The sequence below is a fragment of the Phyllobates terribilis genome, unplaced genomic scaffold (assembly GCF_046119375.1).
Source record: "Phyllobates terribilis strain yellow unplaced genomic scaffold, ASM4611937v1 Scaffold_1__5_contigs__length_1240528914, whole genome shotgun sequence".
In the NCBI taxonomy this organism is placed as follows: Eukaryota; Metazoa; Chordata; class Amphibia; order Anura; family Dendrobatidae; genus Phyllobates; species Phyllobates terribilis.
In genome coordinates this window covers 358,644,343-358,662,669 of record NW_027362761.1, presented here as the reverse complement: position 1 = coordinate 358,662,669, position 18,327 = coordinate 358,644,343, and the positions used below count along the sequence as shown (strand labels likewise).

Sequence of the window (18,327 nt, the reverse complement as noted above, 5' to 3'; positions counted from 1 at the left end):
GGTGGTTATGTATTAACCTGTCTTCGGAGGCCCTCTCATGCTCTGAAACAAAACTGATGCGGAGGAGAGGTACCGCCTTTTTATTCAGTAGGTTCCTGTCCTTGGTGGGCGGATACCCTCTCTCAGGTGGTGCTGTCATGGGCTCTGTAAAATCCCGTTACCGGTAAGTAACTAGGATCTTTCTGAAAGTTCAAAAACATTACCGGCGTATAAGACGACCCCAGACTAGACAGCAGATTTTTCAGTCTTCAAAAGTCGTCTTATACGCCGGAATATACGGTACCTCCTTCAGTTATACCCTCTAGATTTCAGTTCAAGAATACTGTATGCAGTAGCCACCTCCACCACATCTGTAAGCATTACAGTTTTACATCATCTTATTATAAAGGACTTTTAAGTTCCAATTGTTTAATCACGTTTCAATGTTTAGGCTTTATGCATAGATGTTTTATACAAAGGGAAATAATTTTTCTCAGGAAAAAAATATTCATTGTCTTCTTACTGTCACTGCATATAATTCCCAATACACTTTTTTCATTTACTGACAATATCTCTTAGCACAGTCACTGTATCTGAAAAGCTGTTTGTTGTGTGATAAAAGATATAATAACATACATGTATGTACAGTGGTGTGAAACAGTGTTTGCCCTCTTCCTGATTTCTTATTCTTTTGCATATTTGTCACACTTAAATGTTTCAGATCACAAAACAAATTTAAATATTAGACAAAGATAACACAAGTAAAACACAAAATGCAATTTTTAAATGAAGGTCTTTATTATTAAGGGACTAAGGAATCCAAACCTAAAGGTCCCTGTGTGAAAAAGTGATTGCTCCCTAAACCTAATAACTGGTTGGGCCACCCTTAGCAGCAACAACTGCAATCAAGCATTTGCAATAATTGGCAGTGAGTCTTTTACAATGCTCTGGAGGAATTTTGGCCCACTCAGCTCTGCAAAATTGTTGTAATTCTGCCACATTGGAGGGTTTCTGAGCATGAACTGCCTTTTGAAGGTCATGCCACAGCATCTCAATCGGATTAAGGTCAGGACTTTGACTAGGCCACTCCAAAGTCTTAATTTTGTTTTTCTTAAGCCATTCAGAGGTGGACTTTCTGGTGTGTTTTGGATCATTGTCCTGCTGCATAACCCAAGTGCGCTTCAGCTTGAGGTCACGAACAGATGGCTGAACATTCTCCTTCAGGATTTTTTTGGTAGACAGCAGAATTCATGGTTCCATTTACCACAGCAAGTCTTCCAGGTCCTGAAGCAACAAAACAGCCCCCGACCATGACACTACCACCACCATATTTTACTCTTAGTATGATGTTCCTTTTCTGAAATGCTGTATTACTTCTATGCCAGATGTATTGTGACATACACCTTCCAAAAAGTTAAACTTTTGTCTCATCAGCCCACAGAGTATTCTCTCAAAAGTCTTGGCGATCATCAAGATGTTTTCTTGCAAAACGGAGATGAGCCTTTGTTCTTTTTGCTCAGCAGTGGTTTTCGTCTTGGAACTCTGCCATGCATGCTATTTTTGCCCAGTCTCTTTCTTATGGTGGAGTCATGAACACTGACCTTAACTGAGGCAAATGAGGCCTGCAGGTCTTTGGATGTTGTTGTAGGGTCTTTTGTGACTTCTTGGATGAGTCGTTGCTGCGCTCTTGGGGTAATTTTGGTTGGCCTGGCCAACCCTGGGAAGGTTCACCACTGTTCCAAGTTTTCGCCATTTGCGGATAAAGGCTTTCACTCTGGTTGGCTGGAGTCCCAAAGTTTTAGAAATGGTTATAACCTTTGTCAGACTGATAGATTTCAGTTACTTTGTTTCTCATTTGTTCCTGAATTTCTTTAAATAACAGCATGATGTCTAGCTTTTGAGGATCTTTTGTTGTACTTCACTTTGTCAGGTAGGTCCTATTTAAGTGATTTCTTGATTGAGAACAGGTGTGGCAGTAATCAGGCCTGTCTGCGTGTGGCTAGGAAAATTGAACGCAGCTTCCCAAAGATGTGATAAACCACAGTTCATTTATGTTTTAGGGGGGGGGGCAATCACTTTTTTCACACAGGGCCCTGTAGCTTTGGATTTCTTTTTTCCTTAATAATAAAGACCTTCATTTAAAAACTGTATTTTGTGTTTACTTGTGTTATCTTTGTATAGTATTTACATTTGTTTGTGATCTGAAACATTTAATGGTGACAAACATCAGGACTGTGCAGTTGGTAAGTTAAACCTTTGACTCCTCAATTTCCCTGACTCCTGACTCCAACTCCACGATTCTGACTCCACAGCCCGGCCTCACTACTGAGCATGTACATAAAGTGCAGCATAGCTTCATCTCATCTAAAAGCAGAGATCCTTACATCAGGAACAGAACAGACATTTCTAGGACATTTCATAACTTTCCTAAAGTCTTAAGAAAACATTTATAGCACATCCTGCATTGTACTACTGTACCCAATTTGCTATATATTTTAGGAGTCTGAGTCAGTCCATTTTATACCGACTCAGCTCTGCATCCTTGACAAACGAAATGCGAAAGAATAAGAAATCAGGAAGGGGACAAACACATTTTACACCACTGTATGTACGTGTATATGTATATATAAACAAGTGCTTCTCACTAAATTAGAATATCGTCAAAAAGTTAATTTATTTCATTTCTTCAATACAAAAAATGAAACTCATATTATATAGAGTCATTACAAACAGAGTGATCTATTTCAAGTGTTTATTTCTGTTAATGTTGATGATTATGGCTTACAGCCAATGAAAACACAAAAATCATTATCTCAGTAAATTAGAATAATTAGCAAAATACACCTGCAAAGGCTTCCGATGCGTTTAAAAGGGTCCCTTAGTCTGCTTCTATTACTAGAATAGCGGATAGAGGAATTCCCTCAGAATGGTGGACATTCCTAATATATAGAATCAATTGTGCAATAATAGAATGTCACCAGAGATAGAAGTAGATACATTGGGAAAAAGTGCATAATATAGTGATTCATAGAAAATTCATCAAATTAATAATAAAAAATATAACACTATATACAGATATCAAATATAGTGCAAGCGGTTATAGAAAATAAGTATGCAAGAAAGCAACTCTAAAGTGCTAAAGGAGTTCTACATATAATATGCTGGCATCAATGACTATGTCTCCCTCATAAACATATAATGGATGAGCCAGTCTTGATACGTCCACATAAGAGATCACACGGATAAAAGATGAGAAACCGTAAACATGGTAAGACTGGATCAAGCAAACCACATCTCCTCATGTGTTTGCGCCCACATGTAAGGTATTGGAAAAAGTGTTCGTAAGCAACCCTAATTTATCCCCAAAGGGCCCATACTTTTAGAAAAAGTTGGGCCCATACTTTTGGGTTTGGAGATCCCGGCGTCCAGAGCAGTATCTCACAACCCTCCGCTTCCTCTCTCTTACTGGAAAAATAAAGTTATGTCTCTTGGAAGAAGGTGAGAGAAAAAACCCTGGTCATTAAAGGGTTAACATAGGATCAACAGAGTAATCCCATTATTTGCTGAGATGCAAACTTTGCATTTCATAATCAATCTAAATACCACAGCAGCTGGAATTTGTGGCCCTACCCTAAAGGGGTTGTCTAAAACCGTTTTTGAATATGTCCATACGTAAGCTGAATATACTGTCACCAGTCAGTTGAGATGCGCCTAACAGATAGGTACATCTTTATTAATTGCCAGATGGGTAAGTAATCTTTTTATAATTTCTTTATTTAAAATATTTGGCATTTTAATAAAGAAATTGTAAAGAAATTGTGATTAAGTAAATTATTTTATTGATTCTGGAAAACGTATGTGTTTACATTCACATAACCTTGCATGTTAATAAAAGTTGCATGTTATTGTTATGTGACAGATTGGAATAATCACCATTGTGACGGTATTGTTTGTTTTTTTATAATGTATTTTTTTAATTTTTTTAAAGTCATTTGGTGTTACCAAATTGACATTTGCACACCGAAGTCGAGCTCTTCAATGTTTAATCCACTTGGCTGACACTGAGACTGTGGTGTCACTTGTGAAAAAACCCATTGACCAAGTAAAGTAAGTAACGTTGGCTGACCACGCCAATTTCAGGGAGACTGGCCAACCATCGAATGTACGTTTAATATTGGGATTTGTAGCTTAGGGGGAGGAGGAATTGTGCATGCAGATTAGAGGATTGATCGCTTGTCCACGAGAGAGATAAGCCTTGCTTGAAATGTCTGGCTGCTGCTTATTATCTCCTCATTAAGAACACTTGCATGCTCGGGGTTGTGACGTTGACTGAAATGGCTATTGAGGTGTGTGGCCACCTTAAGGCCCCGTCACACTTAGCGATGCTACATCGATCCCCACAACGATACGACCTGTCAGGGATCGTTGCTGCGTCGCTATGTGATCGCTGGTGAGCTGTCAAACAGGCAGGCTCACCAGCGATCAGGGGAGCAGCGACATCGTGGAAAGAATCTTTCCACGATGTCCTGCTCCTGGTTACCAGCCTGCTGAAGCAGGAGCAGGCTGGTAACCATGATAAACAGCGGGTTACTAGGGGCACACTCGCTCCTAGTAACCCGCTGTTTATCATGGTTACGGGCCTGCTACGGTGAGCGGGAGGTTACCGCTCACCATAGCAGAGTGGTAACCATGATAAACAGCGGGTTACTAAGTGCGTGTGTGCTCCTAGTAACCCGCTGTTTATCATGGTTACCACAGCGATGTGTGCTGACCAGCGGGAGGGCAAAAAACAAAAAATGGTCCAGGACATTCTGCAGCGATCAGCGACCACACAGCAGGGGCCTGATCGCTGCAAAGTGTCACACATAGCGACATCTCTGGTGAGGTCGCTGTTGCGTCACCAAAACCTTGACTCAGCAGCGATCTCGCTAGCGATCTCGCTATGTGAGACGGGGGCTTTAGCAGTAGCTTTGCCTTTTAATCAATAAACCTCTAAACATGTGGAATTGTAAAAATTGTTTGGTTGCCAAAAAGATTCAATAATGGTGACACTTGTGAGTATTAGCCCAAATCTCAAGCAAATGTCAAGGTGATTTTACACTTTTTTTTTGTATAAAGAGTGCGATAACTATTTTCTCAATGGTTTCTTGTCTAGGTATTACCTGAAGTGTTATGCCTATCTATCCGAATTTGAAATATTAAACATCCCATACACTCTAGAGTCATTCCATAGCAGTCCCAAAGAGGGAATGATTAAAGGCCTATGGAAAAACCACAGTCATGAAGCCAGGGTGAGTGTGAAGAAAAGTAAAGAGTATTTGTTCAGCCCAGTGAGTGATGATCATTGTTAGCCTTTAGGATTATAGAATACTCAGGCACAAGGGGACGGGGCACTCTTTTGACGTAAAGTGATCATTAATTTTTCATTATAATCTACTGAATTCAAGATTGAGGCATGAAATCTGTGAGCGATTTGAGAACAGTCAGTCATGTGTCGCTTTTATTTATTTATTTCATATAAAATCACTTTTTGTCTTGAAACCTATTACTAATACATTATCTTCATCAGAGGTTTCCTCAGCATTTATTAAGCAAATTATGAAGAAATAATAATAATTTGAAATGTTGGCACGTTTTCTACTTAAATAAAAAAAATTATATTGTTCTATTGAAATTCTTAACAACTAAGTGAAGACTTCTTATGAAATGTGCCTTTTAAAGGTAGTAGACAATCTTTTTATTTTTTAATAAAGTAGTTCCCCTTGTAAAATAAAAATAATGTATACTTGCCTCCAGTGGCCTGCATCATTGCAGGGATGTCAGCACCGGGTCTTTCGAAGCTCGTGAGATATTTTGTCCCATGAGCCCTGCAGCCAATCAGAGGCCTAATTTGGGCTGCTGTGCACTCACTTCCTTCTGATGAACCCCGGACAAGCATTAATCATGTCTGGTAGATTAAGAGAAGAGTTTTTACACTATAGGCAATACAGCGATGGTTTTGTAAAATCAATTTGCATAACATTCTAGTGGGATTATGATTTGACCACAAAGTATCCTGTCTGCAGAAACATAACATCAGAGAATAATATTAACTGTAACGTGCCAACTGACGGTGTGAAAAAAGTGTGATTTCATGTACTTGGTTGTACCAGGTAAATTATCCTAGTCGTAGTGAAGGTCGACCTTTGAACACTTTTTTTTTTCTTCTTGCCTCTGTTTCCAAAAGAATGAAAGAACGTTATTAAATCAGCACAAACTTCTTAAAGAAATTGTTTTTAAGACTAAAATAAGCTTTGCTTTTTTAGAGCAGGTAGATACAATCTGCCTCATTTCAGCTGCCTGTTAAAACATCTGAATATTCAACGATTCTGAATATCTCGTCCTTAGTTTATTTAAATGGGTGTAACACTCTGTGCTGATTCATTTCTTCATGTATCAGTATAACAACTTGAGCTCTGTTTTTCCAGAGATCTGTATCACCTGCCTGCAGTCACCCCTTGGAGTTTAGGAGCTTTCTATATGCTGCTAAATTAGTAAGATGAGTGTATAAACCGTATGCAGTTATATGGTTAACACCTATAAGCTCGCCCATAGTGATGGCTTTAGGCACTTTTTAATTTTTAGCCAATTACCCAGTAAAAAAAAAATAAGATGCTTTAATCTTTAGAAGAAGAGCATTCACTTTCAAGCTTAGTTCTTCAGATATTATCCCCACTTTAGCTTTAACCTTCATAGGTGCCTATCCTGCTCAGTTTTCACCATATACTCTAAGCTTTTATAGCCCTTATATATGAGGTTACTAAGGACTGTACATGTCTTATGTTACCCTTCTAGGCGGTGAGATTTGGTGACAGAGCTTAGTTTAGAATACCAAGTTTTTGACCCTCAACTCTGGAGTGGATTATTTCAAAAGCTGCTTGGATTTAACATGGTAAGCTGGTAAATGACAGTTCTAAGGCCAAGTTCAGACATCCATGAAACTTGGTCCATGAATGTATATATGAAGCTGTGAAGATCGGGTCAGGAGATCTGCATCCAGTCCGGGCAACACTTGTACGTACCTGGACTGTGATACACGCATGTCTGAATGAGGCCTGTAATTGTACTAATTATTCAGACCTACATATCCGACACTTGAAATTTCTCTATCGCTTCATTGGGGGACACAGGACCATGGGTGTATGCTGCTGTCGCTAGGAGGTTGACACTATGCAAAAAAAGGAAAAATAGCTCCTCCTCCGCAGTATGCACCTGCCTACAGGCACCAAGCTCACCAGTTTAAGCTTAGTGTCTGTAGGAGGTAGACCTGGATCTTTACAGATCTAACCCTGTTGTGTTTATTAACCTTTTTTCTTTTTCAGATACAGCTCTTCAGGCTAACAGGGCACATTGCCTCCCCTGTTAACTCACTAGCGACCGAGAGAGCAATGTGGCTACCCCCACATCGCCCACTCTCAGACCCGTGTCTCAGGGTGATCTCGGTGGCCAGTCCTAGCCTGTTCCCCACCCCAGCCCCCTACTCTGAGCAGCCTGGGAGGGAGACGGTGGTCCCTGTGGGTGACCTTCCCCCAGTTTTCTGGGGTTGACACCGTCTCCTGCACTGTCCAGGACCGGACAGTGCGGGAAGGAGGAAAAGCCAGGATCCCGCCCTATCCAGGAAGGCATCCTGAGACCATCCTCAGAAGGAGAAAGGAAGGGACGGTTCCCGGACCCGCTAAGACAGGTACTTCCCTGCCTTTTAGCTGCAGGTCCCACTCCCCCGGCGTTACCTGCCCCCCTCCCCCCTCTCACCAAACATGGCGCTTAACAGCGCTTCCCTGGGCCACTTCCTCCTTCTCCTTCATAATGCGTGGCAAATCTGCCGCGCTTTTCTCTGTCGGGGGGGCGCGTGTCTGGTGGCCGGCCCCGCTCCGACGGCTATACGCTCTCTCCTTTTTTGACCAACCAGGGCCGAGGAGCATAGTGACGCTTCCGTCACGCCCTCGTGCCTTCTGCGGACCTATCACGGCGGGCCTCTCAAGCCCGCCCCTCTTCCCATCTACCTATTGGAGCCTCGTCGCGCTCAGTCATCAACTCTGCGTCCTCTGCACCGACGCCATCACTCTGCCGCACGCAGCTCCCTGCTCCGTCGGCACCTATCGACCCGCTCCAGCCTCACCTTCGGAGCCTTCAGGGGGACACGGGACCGCTTCTCTACAGGATCGGGTAGGCTCTGTCCCGACATCGACCCCCCCTGCTCACAGCGATCCCCTCTGCAGTATCCCTGGTCAGGCACATATGCCCAAACCCAGGGAGTCCTCAGTCCGTTCCTCTCACATTGTCACATACTACACCTGTGCTCTTTGCGGTACTAAGTGGCCCGCGGGTCTCACTACGGCCTTCTGCTCGACCTGCAAACCTCCCGCCATGCTGGTACCCCAAGATCCCCCCGCCGCTCAGGACGTGGTAACCCCCTCCCCTCCGGAGTGGGCTGTTGCTATGTCACAGTCTGTCTCTGACCTCACCAAGGTTTCTCATTCTCTGCTGCAGGTCTTAGAACGCTTGCCAGAACGTTTGCCTATGTTATCCACGGCCACCAGAGCTCCGAACGTCCTCACAGACGATTCGCAGGCACCCCTGCCCCCTCCTCACAGGGGCAGACCGACGGCACGTTTTCAGAAACGGACTCACGCAAGCTCATCCTCCAGCTCTCCAGACTCCAAGATGCTCCCTGCGTCTCCGGTGGTCGCCCTGGGATCTAACTCTGCTTCAGATTCAGAATCTGGTTCTGACTCAGACCAGTATTCCAAGGTCCAGGACATGATAGACAGCCTTATAACGGCTGTCAATCAGACTCTGCATGTTACAGAAGACGAGAGCCCTTCCCGGGACTATTCAGTTTCCTTCAAAAAGATTAAGCGTCCTGCACGCACTTTTTTATAACCATGCAGAATTTGACAGCGTTTTTTCAAAAGCAGTGGGAGCATCCAGAAAAGCACTTTACAGGAAAGAAACAGTTAAACATCTTATACCCCTTTAACCATGACCTTGTCAGCAAATGGACGGAGTCACCATCTGTGGATCCTCCCGTCTCTCGCCTTTCCGCCAAGACTGTACTGTCTCTTCCGGATGGTTCCTCCCTTAAGGATACCACGGATAGACAGGTTGAGGCCCTCACTAAGTCAGCCTTTGAGGCTGCGGGCACCTTCCTCTGCCCTTCCTTCGCCTCAACGTGGGTATCAAAAGCGGTGTCCGCATGGGCCAAACAGCTCAGACAGGGCATCCTACCAGGGTCCTCCCCGGACGATCTGGCCAACTTAGCTGATCACATTGGCACTGCCGGAAAATATCTACTTACGGCGTCCCTCGACTCCGCTGCATGCTCAGCCCGGGTTTCCAGTAATCTCGTTGCCTTACGTAGAATTCTTTGGCTTAAAGCCTGGAGCGCCGACCCGGCTTCCAAAAGATCTCTAACTAATCTTCCTTTTTAAGGTTCCAGGCTGTTTGGATCCAAGCTAGATCAGATCATCTCCGATGCTACTGGGGGGTAAGAGCACCTCTCTCCCCCAGCCCAGACCCAAACGCCCTTTTCCTAGGAGACGCCCCCTTCAATTCCTTCCCTTTCGTCAGTTCGCTCAACCGAACCCCTCCTCTCAACAGGACCACACTCCAGCACAGCGGGACAGTTGTAGACCTTCCTTTAGGCCCACGCCTAACTAGCGCCCAAAGAGTCGCTCCTCCAAGTCCTCTGGATCACGATCCAACAGGTTTTCCTCAACATGACGGGTCACTCCCACCTGGGACTTCTCCCAGGCCCACCTGGGACTTCTCCCAGGGTGGGCGGCCGTCTCCTTCTGTTCACAGATTCTTGGCTCCCGGCAATAGTGGATGCCTGGGTCAAAGAAATTGTGACTTCCGGCTACAAAATCGAGTTCGATTCCAGCCCACGATCACGCTTTCTCAGGTCCCGCCCCCCACAATCATCTCTGCTTCCCGGTTTCCTCCAAGCCATCACCTCTCTTCTGCGCTCAGGAGTCATAGTCCCGGTTCCCGTTCAGGAAAGGTTTTCCGGTTTTTACTCAAATCTCTTTGTCGTCCCGAAAAAGGACGGCTCACTACGTCCTATTCTGGACCTCAAACAGCTATACCGACATGTACGCATCCGACAGTTCAGGATGGAATGCCTCAAGTCGGTAATCACCTTGATGGAGGCCGGGGAATATCTATGTTCAGTGGACATTCAGGATGCATACCTTCACATCCCAATCTGCGCGTCACATCAGAAGTTCCTACGCTTTTCCTTCAAGAACGCGCATTACCAGTTCACTGCCTTCCCCTTCGGCCTCGCCACAGCCCCGAGGGTTTTCACAAAGGTGATGGCGACAGTTATGGCCATTCTTCGAACAAGGGGAATTGTAATCATCCCCTACCTCGACGACCTGTTAATCAAAGGCCCCACGTTCAAGGACTGTCTCCACAGCCTTCAGATCACCTTGAACACTCTCTCCCGGTTAGGCTGGCTGATCAACACGGACAAATCCTCCGTGGTCCCATCCCAACGCCTAACCTTCCTAGGGATGCAGTTCGACACGACCCATGCCCGGGTCCTCCTTCCGAGGGAAAAGATAAACTCCCTACAACAAGCAATTCACATCCTCTCCGACCCAAGTCCACACTCCCTTCGCATATGCATGAGTGTCCTGGGAAAGATGGTAGCGGCCATGGAGGCAGTTCCGTTTGCCCAGTTCCATACCCGGTCTCTTCAACTAGCCCTTCTCTCAGCTTAGGACAAGAATCCGTCATCTCTAGATCGACGCATCGGGTTACCTTGTCAAGTAAGACGGTCGCTAACCTGGTGGTCCCGCCCTTCTTCCTTCAGACCCGGGAGATCATTCCTTCCGCTTCGCTGGCAGGTGGTCACGACCGATGCCAGTCTCATCAGTTGGGGGGCAGTTTTTCTACAACATACGGTCCAGGGCCGGTGGAGTCCCCACGAAGTCTCCCTACCCATCAACATTCTGGAGATAAGGGCTATTTACCTGGCGTTGCGTCACTGGCAGAAGACCCTGTCAGGGTCCCTAGTCCGGGTACAATCGGACAATGCCACGGCCGTGGCATACATAAACCATCAGGGAGGAACGTGCAGCAAGCCCGTTTTAAAAGAGGTGGCAAGAGTGCTACTTTGGGCCTAGAAGACGGTCCCGGCAATCTCAGCAGTCCACATTCCTGGGGTTGACAATTGGGCGGCCGACTTTCTCAGTCGGCAGGGCCTCGTCTCAGGAGAATGGTCTCTCCATCCCGAGGTGTTTCACCAAATCTGCTTGCGGTGGGGCACGCCGGACGTCGACCTCATGGCGTCCCGGTTAAACCACAAGGTCCCGTCCTTTGTAGCTCGGTCCCGCGATCCACTAGCAATCGCTCAGGACGCGCTAGTCATATCATGGTCACAGTTCCAACTGCCCTATCTCTTTCCACCTCTACCTTTGATCCCTCGAGTAAAGGTCAAGACAGAGGGAGTACCAGTTCTCCTAGTAGCCCCAGATTGGCCCAGACGTGTCTGGTACGCAGATCTGGTAAATCTGCTTGTCGACTCCCACTGGAGACTACCAGACCGTCCGGACCTCCTCTCTCAGGGTTCTATTCTTCATCAGAGTTCTCGGTCTCTGAATTTAATGGTATGGCCGTTGAGGCCGCGGTGTTGAAGACGGCGGGCTTTACTGACAATGTCATTCAGACCCTAATTAGCGCCAGAAAACCCCCTACCTCGCGCATATACCACAGAGCTTGGAGAGTCTTTTTTTCGTCACTGCGAGCAAGATCAACTGACTCCTATGTCCTTTTCTTTGCCAGTCATTTTGGCTTTTCTTCAGTCTGGCCTAGAGGCGGGACTATCTCTCAGCACTCTCAAGGGCCAAGTTTCGGCCTTGTCCATCCTATTCCAACGTAACTTAGCTAGCCGTCCTCAGGTCAGGACCTTTCTGCAAGGGGTGGCCCACCTGGCGCCCTCCCTATCGCCCTCCAGTGGAACCATGGGACCTTAATATGGTCCTAAGCGTCCTACAACAGCCTCCTTTTGAACCCATTCAGAACATTCCAGCCTCTCTCCTTTCCTGGAAGGTGGCTTTTCTGGTGGCTGTTACCTCTATTAGAAGGGTCGCAGAAGTCGCAGCCCTCTCTTGTCGGTCGCCTTTTCTGGTATTCCATCAAGACAAGGTAGTGCTCAGGCCGGTGCCTTCCTTTTTGCCAAAGGTGGTTTCCACTTTTCACATTAATGAGGACATCGTTTTGCCTTCCTTTTGCCCTGCTCCAGTGCATCCACGGGAGAAGTCTCTGCACAAACTGGACCTGGTCAGAGCTCTACGTGTGTACCTTTCCAGAACGGCCTCCCTTCGGCGCTCGGATGCCCTTTTTGTCATCCCTGAGGGGCATCGCAAGGGTCTCCCTGCTTCCAAGTCAACCGTTGGATACGTTCGACCATCTTGGAGGCACATCGCATCTCGGGCAAACCTCCCCCTCCTGGAGTAAGGGCTCACTCCACCCGGGTGGTGGGGGCCTCTTGGGCGGTCCGCCATCAGGCTTCGGCCTCTCAAATCTGCAAGGCCGCAACGTGGTCTTCTCTTCACACCTTCTCAAGGTTTTACAAGGTCCACACTTATTCTTCGGCTGATGCCAGTCTGGGACGGAGGGTCCTGCAGGCGGCAGTTGCTGAAGTCTGACCTAGTCTGTGACTATCTTCTGTTCTCCCACCCAAGGGACTGCTTTGGGACGTCCCATGGTCCTGTGTCCCCCAATGAAGCGATAGAGAAAGAGGGATTTTTGGTACTCACCGTAAAATCTCTTTCTTGGAGCCTTCATTGGGGGACACAGCACCCTCCCTGTTTTTGGACATATGTCCTGTTGGCCCTGTTGGGCATCTCATTTAGTTTTTCACGGTTGTGCCCCGTTGGGCATTACATAGTTGGTTATTTTGTGCTTCTCCTACTGCTCTAGCCACTAACTGGTGAGCTTGGTGCCTGTAGGCGGGTGCATACTGCGGAGGAGGAGCTATTTTTCCTTTTTTTGTATAGTGTCAACCTCCTAGCGACAGCAGCATACACCCATGGTCCTGTGTCCCCCAATGAAGGCTCCAAGAAAGAGATTTTACGGTGAGTACCAAAAATCCCTCTTTTAATATTTAAAAACAGGAAAAATATATCTTTGTACCGTGTTAGCCAGTAGATAGAAAAATATTAAAATTTGAGAGTGCTCAGTGGTTGATACCTTTTTAATGGCTAACTGAAAAAATGGTAATAAATAGCAAGCTTTCGAGACTACTCAGGCCTCTTCATCGGGCATAGTATAACACAAAATCACATATTTATACATAACAGGACACAGAATAATAAGACCAGTGACGTGAAGCAGATCTATCAATGTAGGAAGGGGAGAAACAGTTGTGGAAGTAAATATTGGAGCAATAAATCTATGATGAAAAGGATTCAGACAAAACTCTCTATGGAATCATTCATTATAATGAGGCAGATGGGCTCACTTTGACCTTTGATTCATCGGTGTTCCATCCTTTTAGGTGTGCACAAAAGTTGGCCATACTCTTCTCCACCTCTTTAAAGTTGGGATACCGCTGGAACAGAGGCCAGATGAAATCCAAGATGACTTCATCTGCCTCTATAGTGAACAGTTCTGTCTAAATTACGTATTCTGGAGATTTAGATGGAAACCTTGATGTAAGTAATCAGCGTAGAGCACAGAATAAATGTGAATCTAGCTTTAAAAACTAACCAAAATATTATGTACCCCAAAATTGTTCCAATAAAATTTTCAACTAAGCCCACAATAAAAAATTCCCCACTCAGGTCCATCATCTGAAATATAGGGAGCTTCCACGTTCCTATCATGACAAAGGCTCTGGAAATGTGACATGATTCCCCCTTTAGCTAAATCTGAGCTCACAAGTCCAAATGTCCACCTGCTGAGCCCCATAGTGTGGCTAAACTGTATTTAGCGTCCTCTTTTGGCGTTGCTCTAGCGGTAAGAACTCACTTAACAGTTTATAGGGTGCATGTCTCAAGAAGCACAAGCTGGGCACAATGTATTGGGCAGTAAGCTGGCATGTTTAGAATTTTCACTCTGTAACACCAAATCATACTTATTTCTGGAAAACACCTGTGGAATCAAAATAGTCACTGCATCCGTAGATACATTCCTAGAGGGCTGTAATTTCCAAAATGAGGTCGGGAGGGGTGGGGAGGTCTGCTGTTCAGTCACTTAGGGGCTCTGCAAATGGAGTAGTACTCTGACAATATCTGGGGTATTGATGTGTTTGGGAGAATTTGCATAACAATTTTTACCTATTACCATTTGTAAAAATTTAAATTCTGGGCTATGAAAACCTATTACTGGTAAAATGTAGTTTATTTTCTTTACACCAAGTAATAAAAAGTTCTGTAAAACACACGTGGGTGTTGACATGCTCTGTACACCTCCTAGACTAATTTGTGGGATGTAGTATGTAAAGTGGGGTCAGTTTTGTGGGGTCCTGCTGCTCTAGCACCTCATGGGCTTTAGTGATATGACAGGACGTCTGCAAACCATTCCAGCTTATCTGTGCTCCAATATGGTGCTTATTCCTTCTGAGCTTTGCACTGTCCCTGAACAATACTTTCTGATCACACATGGAGTATTGACAACAAATTATTTTGTCCGTTTTCTCTAATTAGCCCTTGTGAAATTGAAAGATTTTGGACTAAAGTAATATTTAGTGTGGGGGGGAGGGGGATGTAATTTTTAATTTTCACGGCTCACTGTTATAAAATTGTGTGAATTATCTGTGGGTTCGAAATGTGCACCGCACCCTTACGTGAATGCCTTCAGGGTGTGTCGTATCCAAAGTTGGGTCACTTGTGTGGGGGTTTTTCACACTATAGGATCTTTGCAAATATGATATGGCAACTGCAGTCTATTCCAGCCTAAATTGCATGCCAAAAATTAAATTGAGCACCTTCCCTTCTGAGCCCCTCTGTCTACACAAACTACAGTTTCCAACTACATATGTGCTACTGCCTTACTCAGGAGAAAATAGATCCCCCAATTTGTTGTGAAATTTCTGTTGTTACCCTTGTGAAAATGAAAAATTTGATGCTAAAGCAACATTTTACTGTAAGAAAAAATAAATAAATTTCTGCTCCACTTTGCATTACTTCCTATGAAGCACCTAAAGGGTTAATACATTTCCTAAATGTGGATTTGAATACCTTGAGAGATGCAATCTTAAAATGGATCTTGTTTGGAGGTTTTCTGGCATACAGGTCCTTCAAAGTCACTTGAAGCGTGAAGTGGTCCCTAAAAAAAAATAGGTTTTGCAATTTTTTTTGAAAAAATGAAAAATTACGGCTTTTTAACATCCTCACAAAAAATGATATGCCAAAACTGCTGATGTAAAGTAGACATATGGTGTTTTTATTAACCATTTTGCCTGGTATTGCTATGTTTTAAAGGTATAAAAACTAAAAGTTCAAAAATTATGAATTTGTGTGAATTTTCATCAAATTTCATATATTTTCATAAATTCTGATTAAAGTGATATACACATGGTATATGTTTGTAAACCATAGCTATAGCAAGCGATATAGAAATCAAACTTTTATTATTTTTATATTATTTTTGTAGATGTTTTACCTCAGAAAAGTGTTAGTAGCTATCACCGGCATCCACTGCCTCTGGGAGGTATGTATATTCCCTTCGTTGGTTGTCACATGAGCGTAGTATGGTATAATTAAATACATAATTAATTGGTAATGATATAATTAAATTATATAAACTAGTCTGAATGTTTGGTTTTGTTTATAGGTGCCAAACTTTAGCAGGGCATGGCGTAGTGTCATACTGGCACCATTTGCTTGCGGTATGTTGATATTTCTATTATTATAAGGTTTGGATATTATTACTGCTATCTGAACATGTTTTCTTTTGTTTTGTAGCTTCTTGTCCTCCAAGCCCCTCACAGCTTGAAGAATGCTACCAGTCCTTTTTGGTATTATTAAGGTGAGCAATTTAAAATTGTTCTATAGTTTCCGAAGAATGTATATATTTTTTACTTAATTTTGTGCTAAACTGTAATTTAAGTGAAGAGATATGCTTTTTGAGTATTGCATATTGTTCATAAAGTCATCTACGTAGTCACCTCACTTGTGTTCACAGAATCCATCAATTTATAGATGTGCTGATGTGGAGATCAGCACTATTAAAAATCCTCTAAGAAGTAGAGGATTTGCAACTTCTGTTATCCACATCTAAATATATTTTTCCTAAAGCTTTATGGCTGGTTAACTTAAAACACCACTCCTGCATGTTTTTTTTATTTCATCGCCTGAGTGGTATCACTAATGTCTGTTCCCTGCCCCTAGTTAAATACTTACCAGCCACTGTCTTCTGCTCTTCCTGGCGCTGCTCTGGTACCTTTCCGCCATTTTATACACTGCTCAAAAAAATAAAAGGAACACTTAAACAACAGAATATAACTCCAAGTAAATCAAACTTCTATGAAATCAAACTGTCCACTTAGGAAGCAACACTGATTGACAATCAATTTCACATGCTATTGTGCAAATGGAATAGACAATAGATGGAAATTATTGGCAATTATCAAGACAACCTCAATAAAGGAGTGGTTCTGCAGGTGGTGACCACAGACCACATCTCAGTACCAATGCTTTCTGGCTGATGTTTTGGTCTCTTTTGAATGTTGGTTGTGCTTTCACACTCGTGGTAGCATGAGACGGACTCTACAACTCACAGAAGTTGCTCAGGTAGTGCAGCTCATCCAGGATGGCACATCAATGCGAGCTGTGGCAAGAAGGTTTGCTGTGTCTATCAGCGTAGTGTCCAGAGGCTGGAGGCGCTACCAGGAGACAGGTCAGTACACCAGGAGACGAGGAGGGGGCCATAGGAGGGCAGCAACCCAGCAGCAGGACCGCTACCTCCGCCTTTGTACAAGGAGGAAAAGGATGAGCACTGCCAGAGCCTTGCAAAATAACCTCCAGCAGGCCACAAATGTGCATGTGTCTGCACAAACAGTTAGAAACCGACTCCATGAGGGTGGTTTGAGGGCCCGACGTCCACAGATGGGGGTTGTGCTCACAGCCCAACACCGTGCAGGACGCTTGACATTTGCCACAGAACACCAGGATTGGCAAAGTCGCCACTGGCGCCCTGTGCTCTTCACAGATGAAAGCAGGTTCACACTGAGCACATCTGACAGACGTGACAGAGTCTGGAGACGCCGTGGAGAGCGATCTGCTGCCTGCAACATCCTTCAGCATGACCAGTTTGGCAGTAGGTCAGTAATGGTGTGGGGTGGCATTTCTTTGGAGGGCCGCATAGCCCTCCATGTGCCCGCCAGAGGTAGCCTGACTGCCATTAGGTACCAAGATGAGATCCTCAGACCCCTTGTGAGACCATATGCTGGTGCGGTTGGCCCTGGGTTCCCCCTAATGCAGGACAATGCCAGACCTCATGTGGCTGGAGTGTGTCAGCAGTTCCTGCAAGATGAAGGCATTCAAGCTATGGACTGGCCCGCCCGTTCCCCAGATCTGAATCCGATTGCGCACATCTGGGACATCATGTCTCACTCCATCCACCAACGTCACGTTGCACCACAGACTGTCCAGGAGTTGACGGATGCTTTAGTCCAGGTCTGGGAGGAGATCCCACAGGAGACCATCTGCAACCTCATCAGGAGAATGCCCAGGTGTTGTAGGGAGGTCATACAGGCATGTGGAGGCCACACACAATACTGAGCCTCATTTTGACTTGTTTTAAGGACATTACATCAAAGTTGGATCAGCCTGTAGTGTGTTTTTCCACTTTAATTTTGGGGGTGACTCCAAATCCAGGCCTCCATTGGTTAATACATTTGATTTGCATTGATGATTTTTGTGTGATTTTGTTGTCAGCACATTCAACTTTGTACAGAACAAAGTATTCAATGAGAATATTTCATTCTTTCAGATCTAGGATGTGTTATTTGAGTGTTCCCTTTAATTTTTTGAGCAGTGTATATACACACACTGCTCAGCATAAATGAGTACACCACCTATGAAAAGTAAGATTTTAATCAATATATCACTGAACAGAAGAACAATTTCCAAAATTTTGACAAGACTAAGTTTTATTGAAGATTTAACTCCTAACATGAAAGTAAGGTTAAAAATATAACTTATTACAAAATGTTCAGTTTTATTCAAATTAGTTGATGCAAAAATTAATACACCCCCACATCAAAAATTACTACATCTAGTATTTTGTATGACCTCTGATTTTTAAAGAGGTTGTTTACTAATTTTCCTAAAGATAGGTCATCAAGGTCTGATC

At 44.4% G+C, this 18,327-nt stretch overlaps 2 protein-coding genes across 3 annotated transcripts in view; both read left to right on the top strand.

The window, feature by feature from the left end:
- The window catches only part of LOC141261709 (kinetochore-associated protein 1-like), a 95,867-nt gene extending 91,778 nt beyond the window's left edge, over positions 1-4,089 (top strand). The window contains exon 18 of the mRNA XM_073676237.1: positions 3,968-4,089. The gene's annotated coding sequence lies outside the window, so the exon portion shown is untranslated. The remainder of the gene's footprint in view (positions 1-3,967) is intronic.
- Positions 3,985-18,327, top strand: part of LOC141261725 (kinetochore-associated protein 1-like) — a 34,553-nt gene continuing 20,210 nt past the window's right edge. Inside the window, exons 1-5 of one of the 2 annotated variants that reach the window (XM_073676238.1) lie at positions 3,985-4,086; positions 5,135-5,270; positions 15,625-15,681; positions 15,805-15,859; positions 15,936-15,999. In XM_073676238.1, the coding sequence (XP_073532339.1) occupies positions 5,229-5,270; positions 15,625-15,681; positions 15,805-15,859; positions 15,936-15,999 (218 nt within the window). In that variant the 5' untranslated portion in view covers positions 3,985-4,086; positions 5,135-5,228. Of the gene's footprint in view, positions 4,087-5,134; positions 5,271-6,813; positions 6,911-15,624; positions 15,682-15,804; positions 15,860-15,935; positions 16,000-18,327 lie in introns of those variants that run through there. The other variant, XM_073676239.1, reaches the window with a different exon arrangement.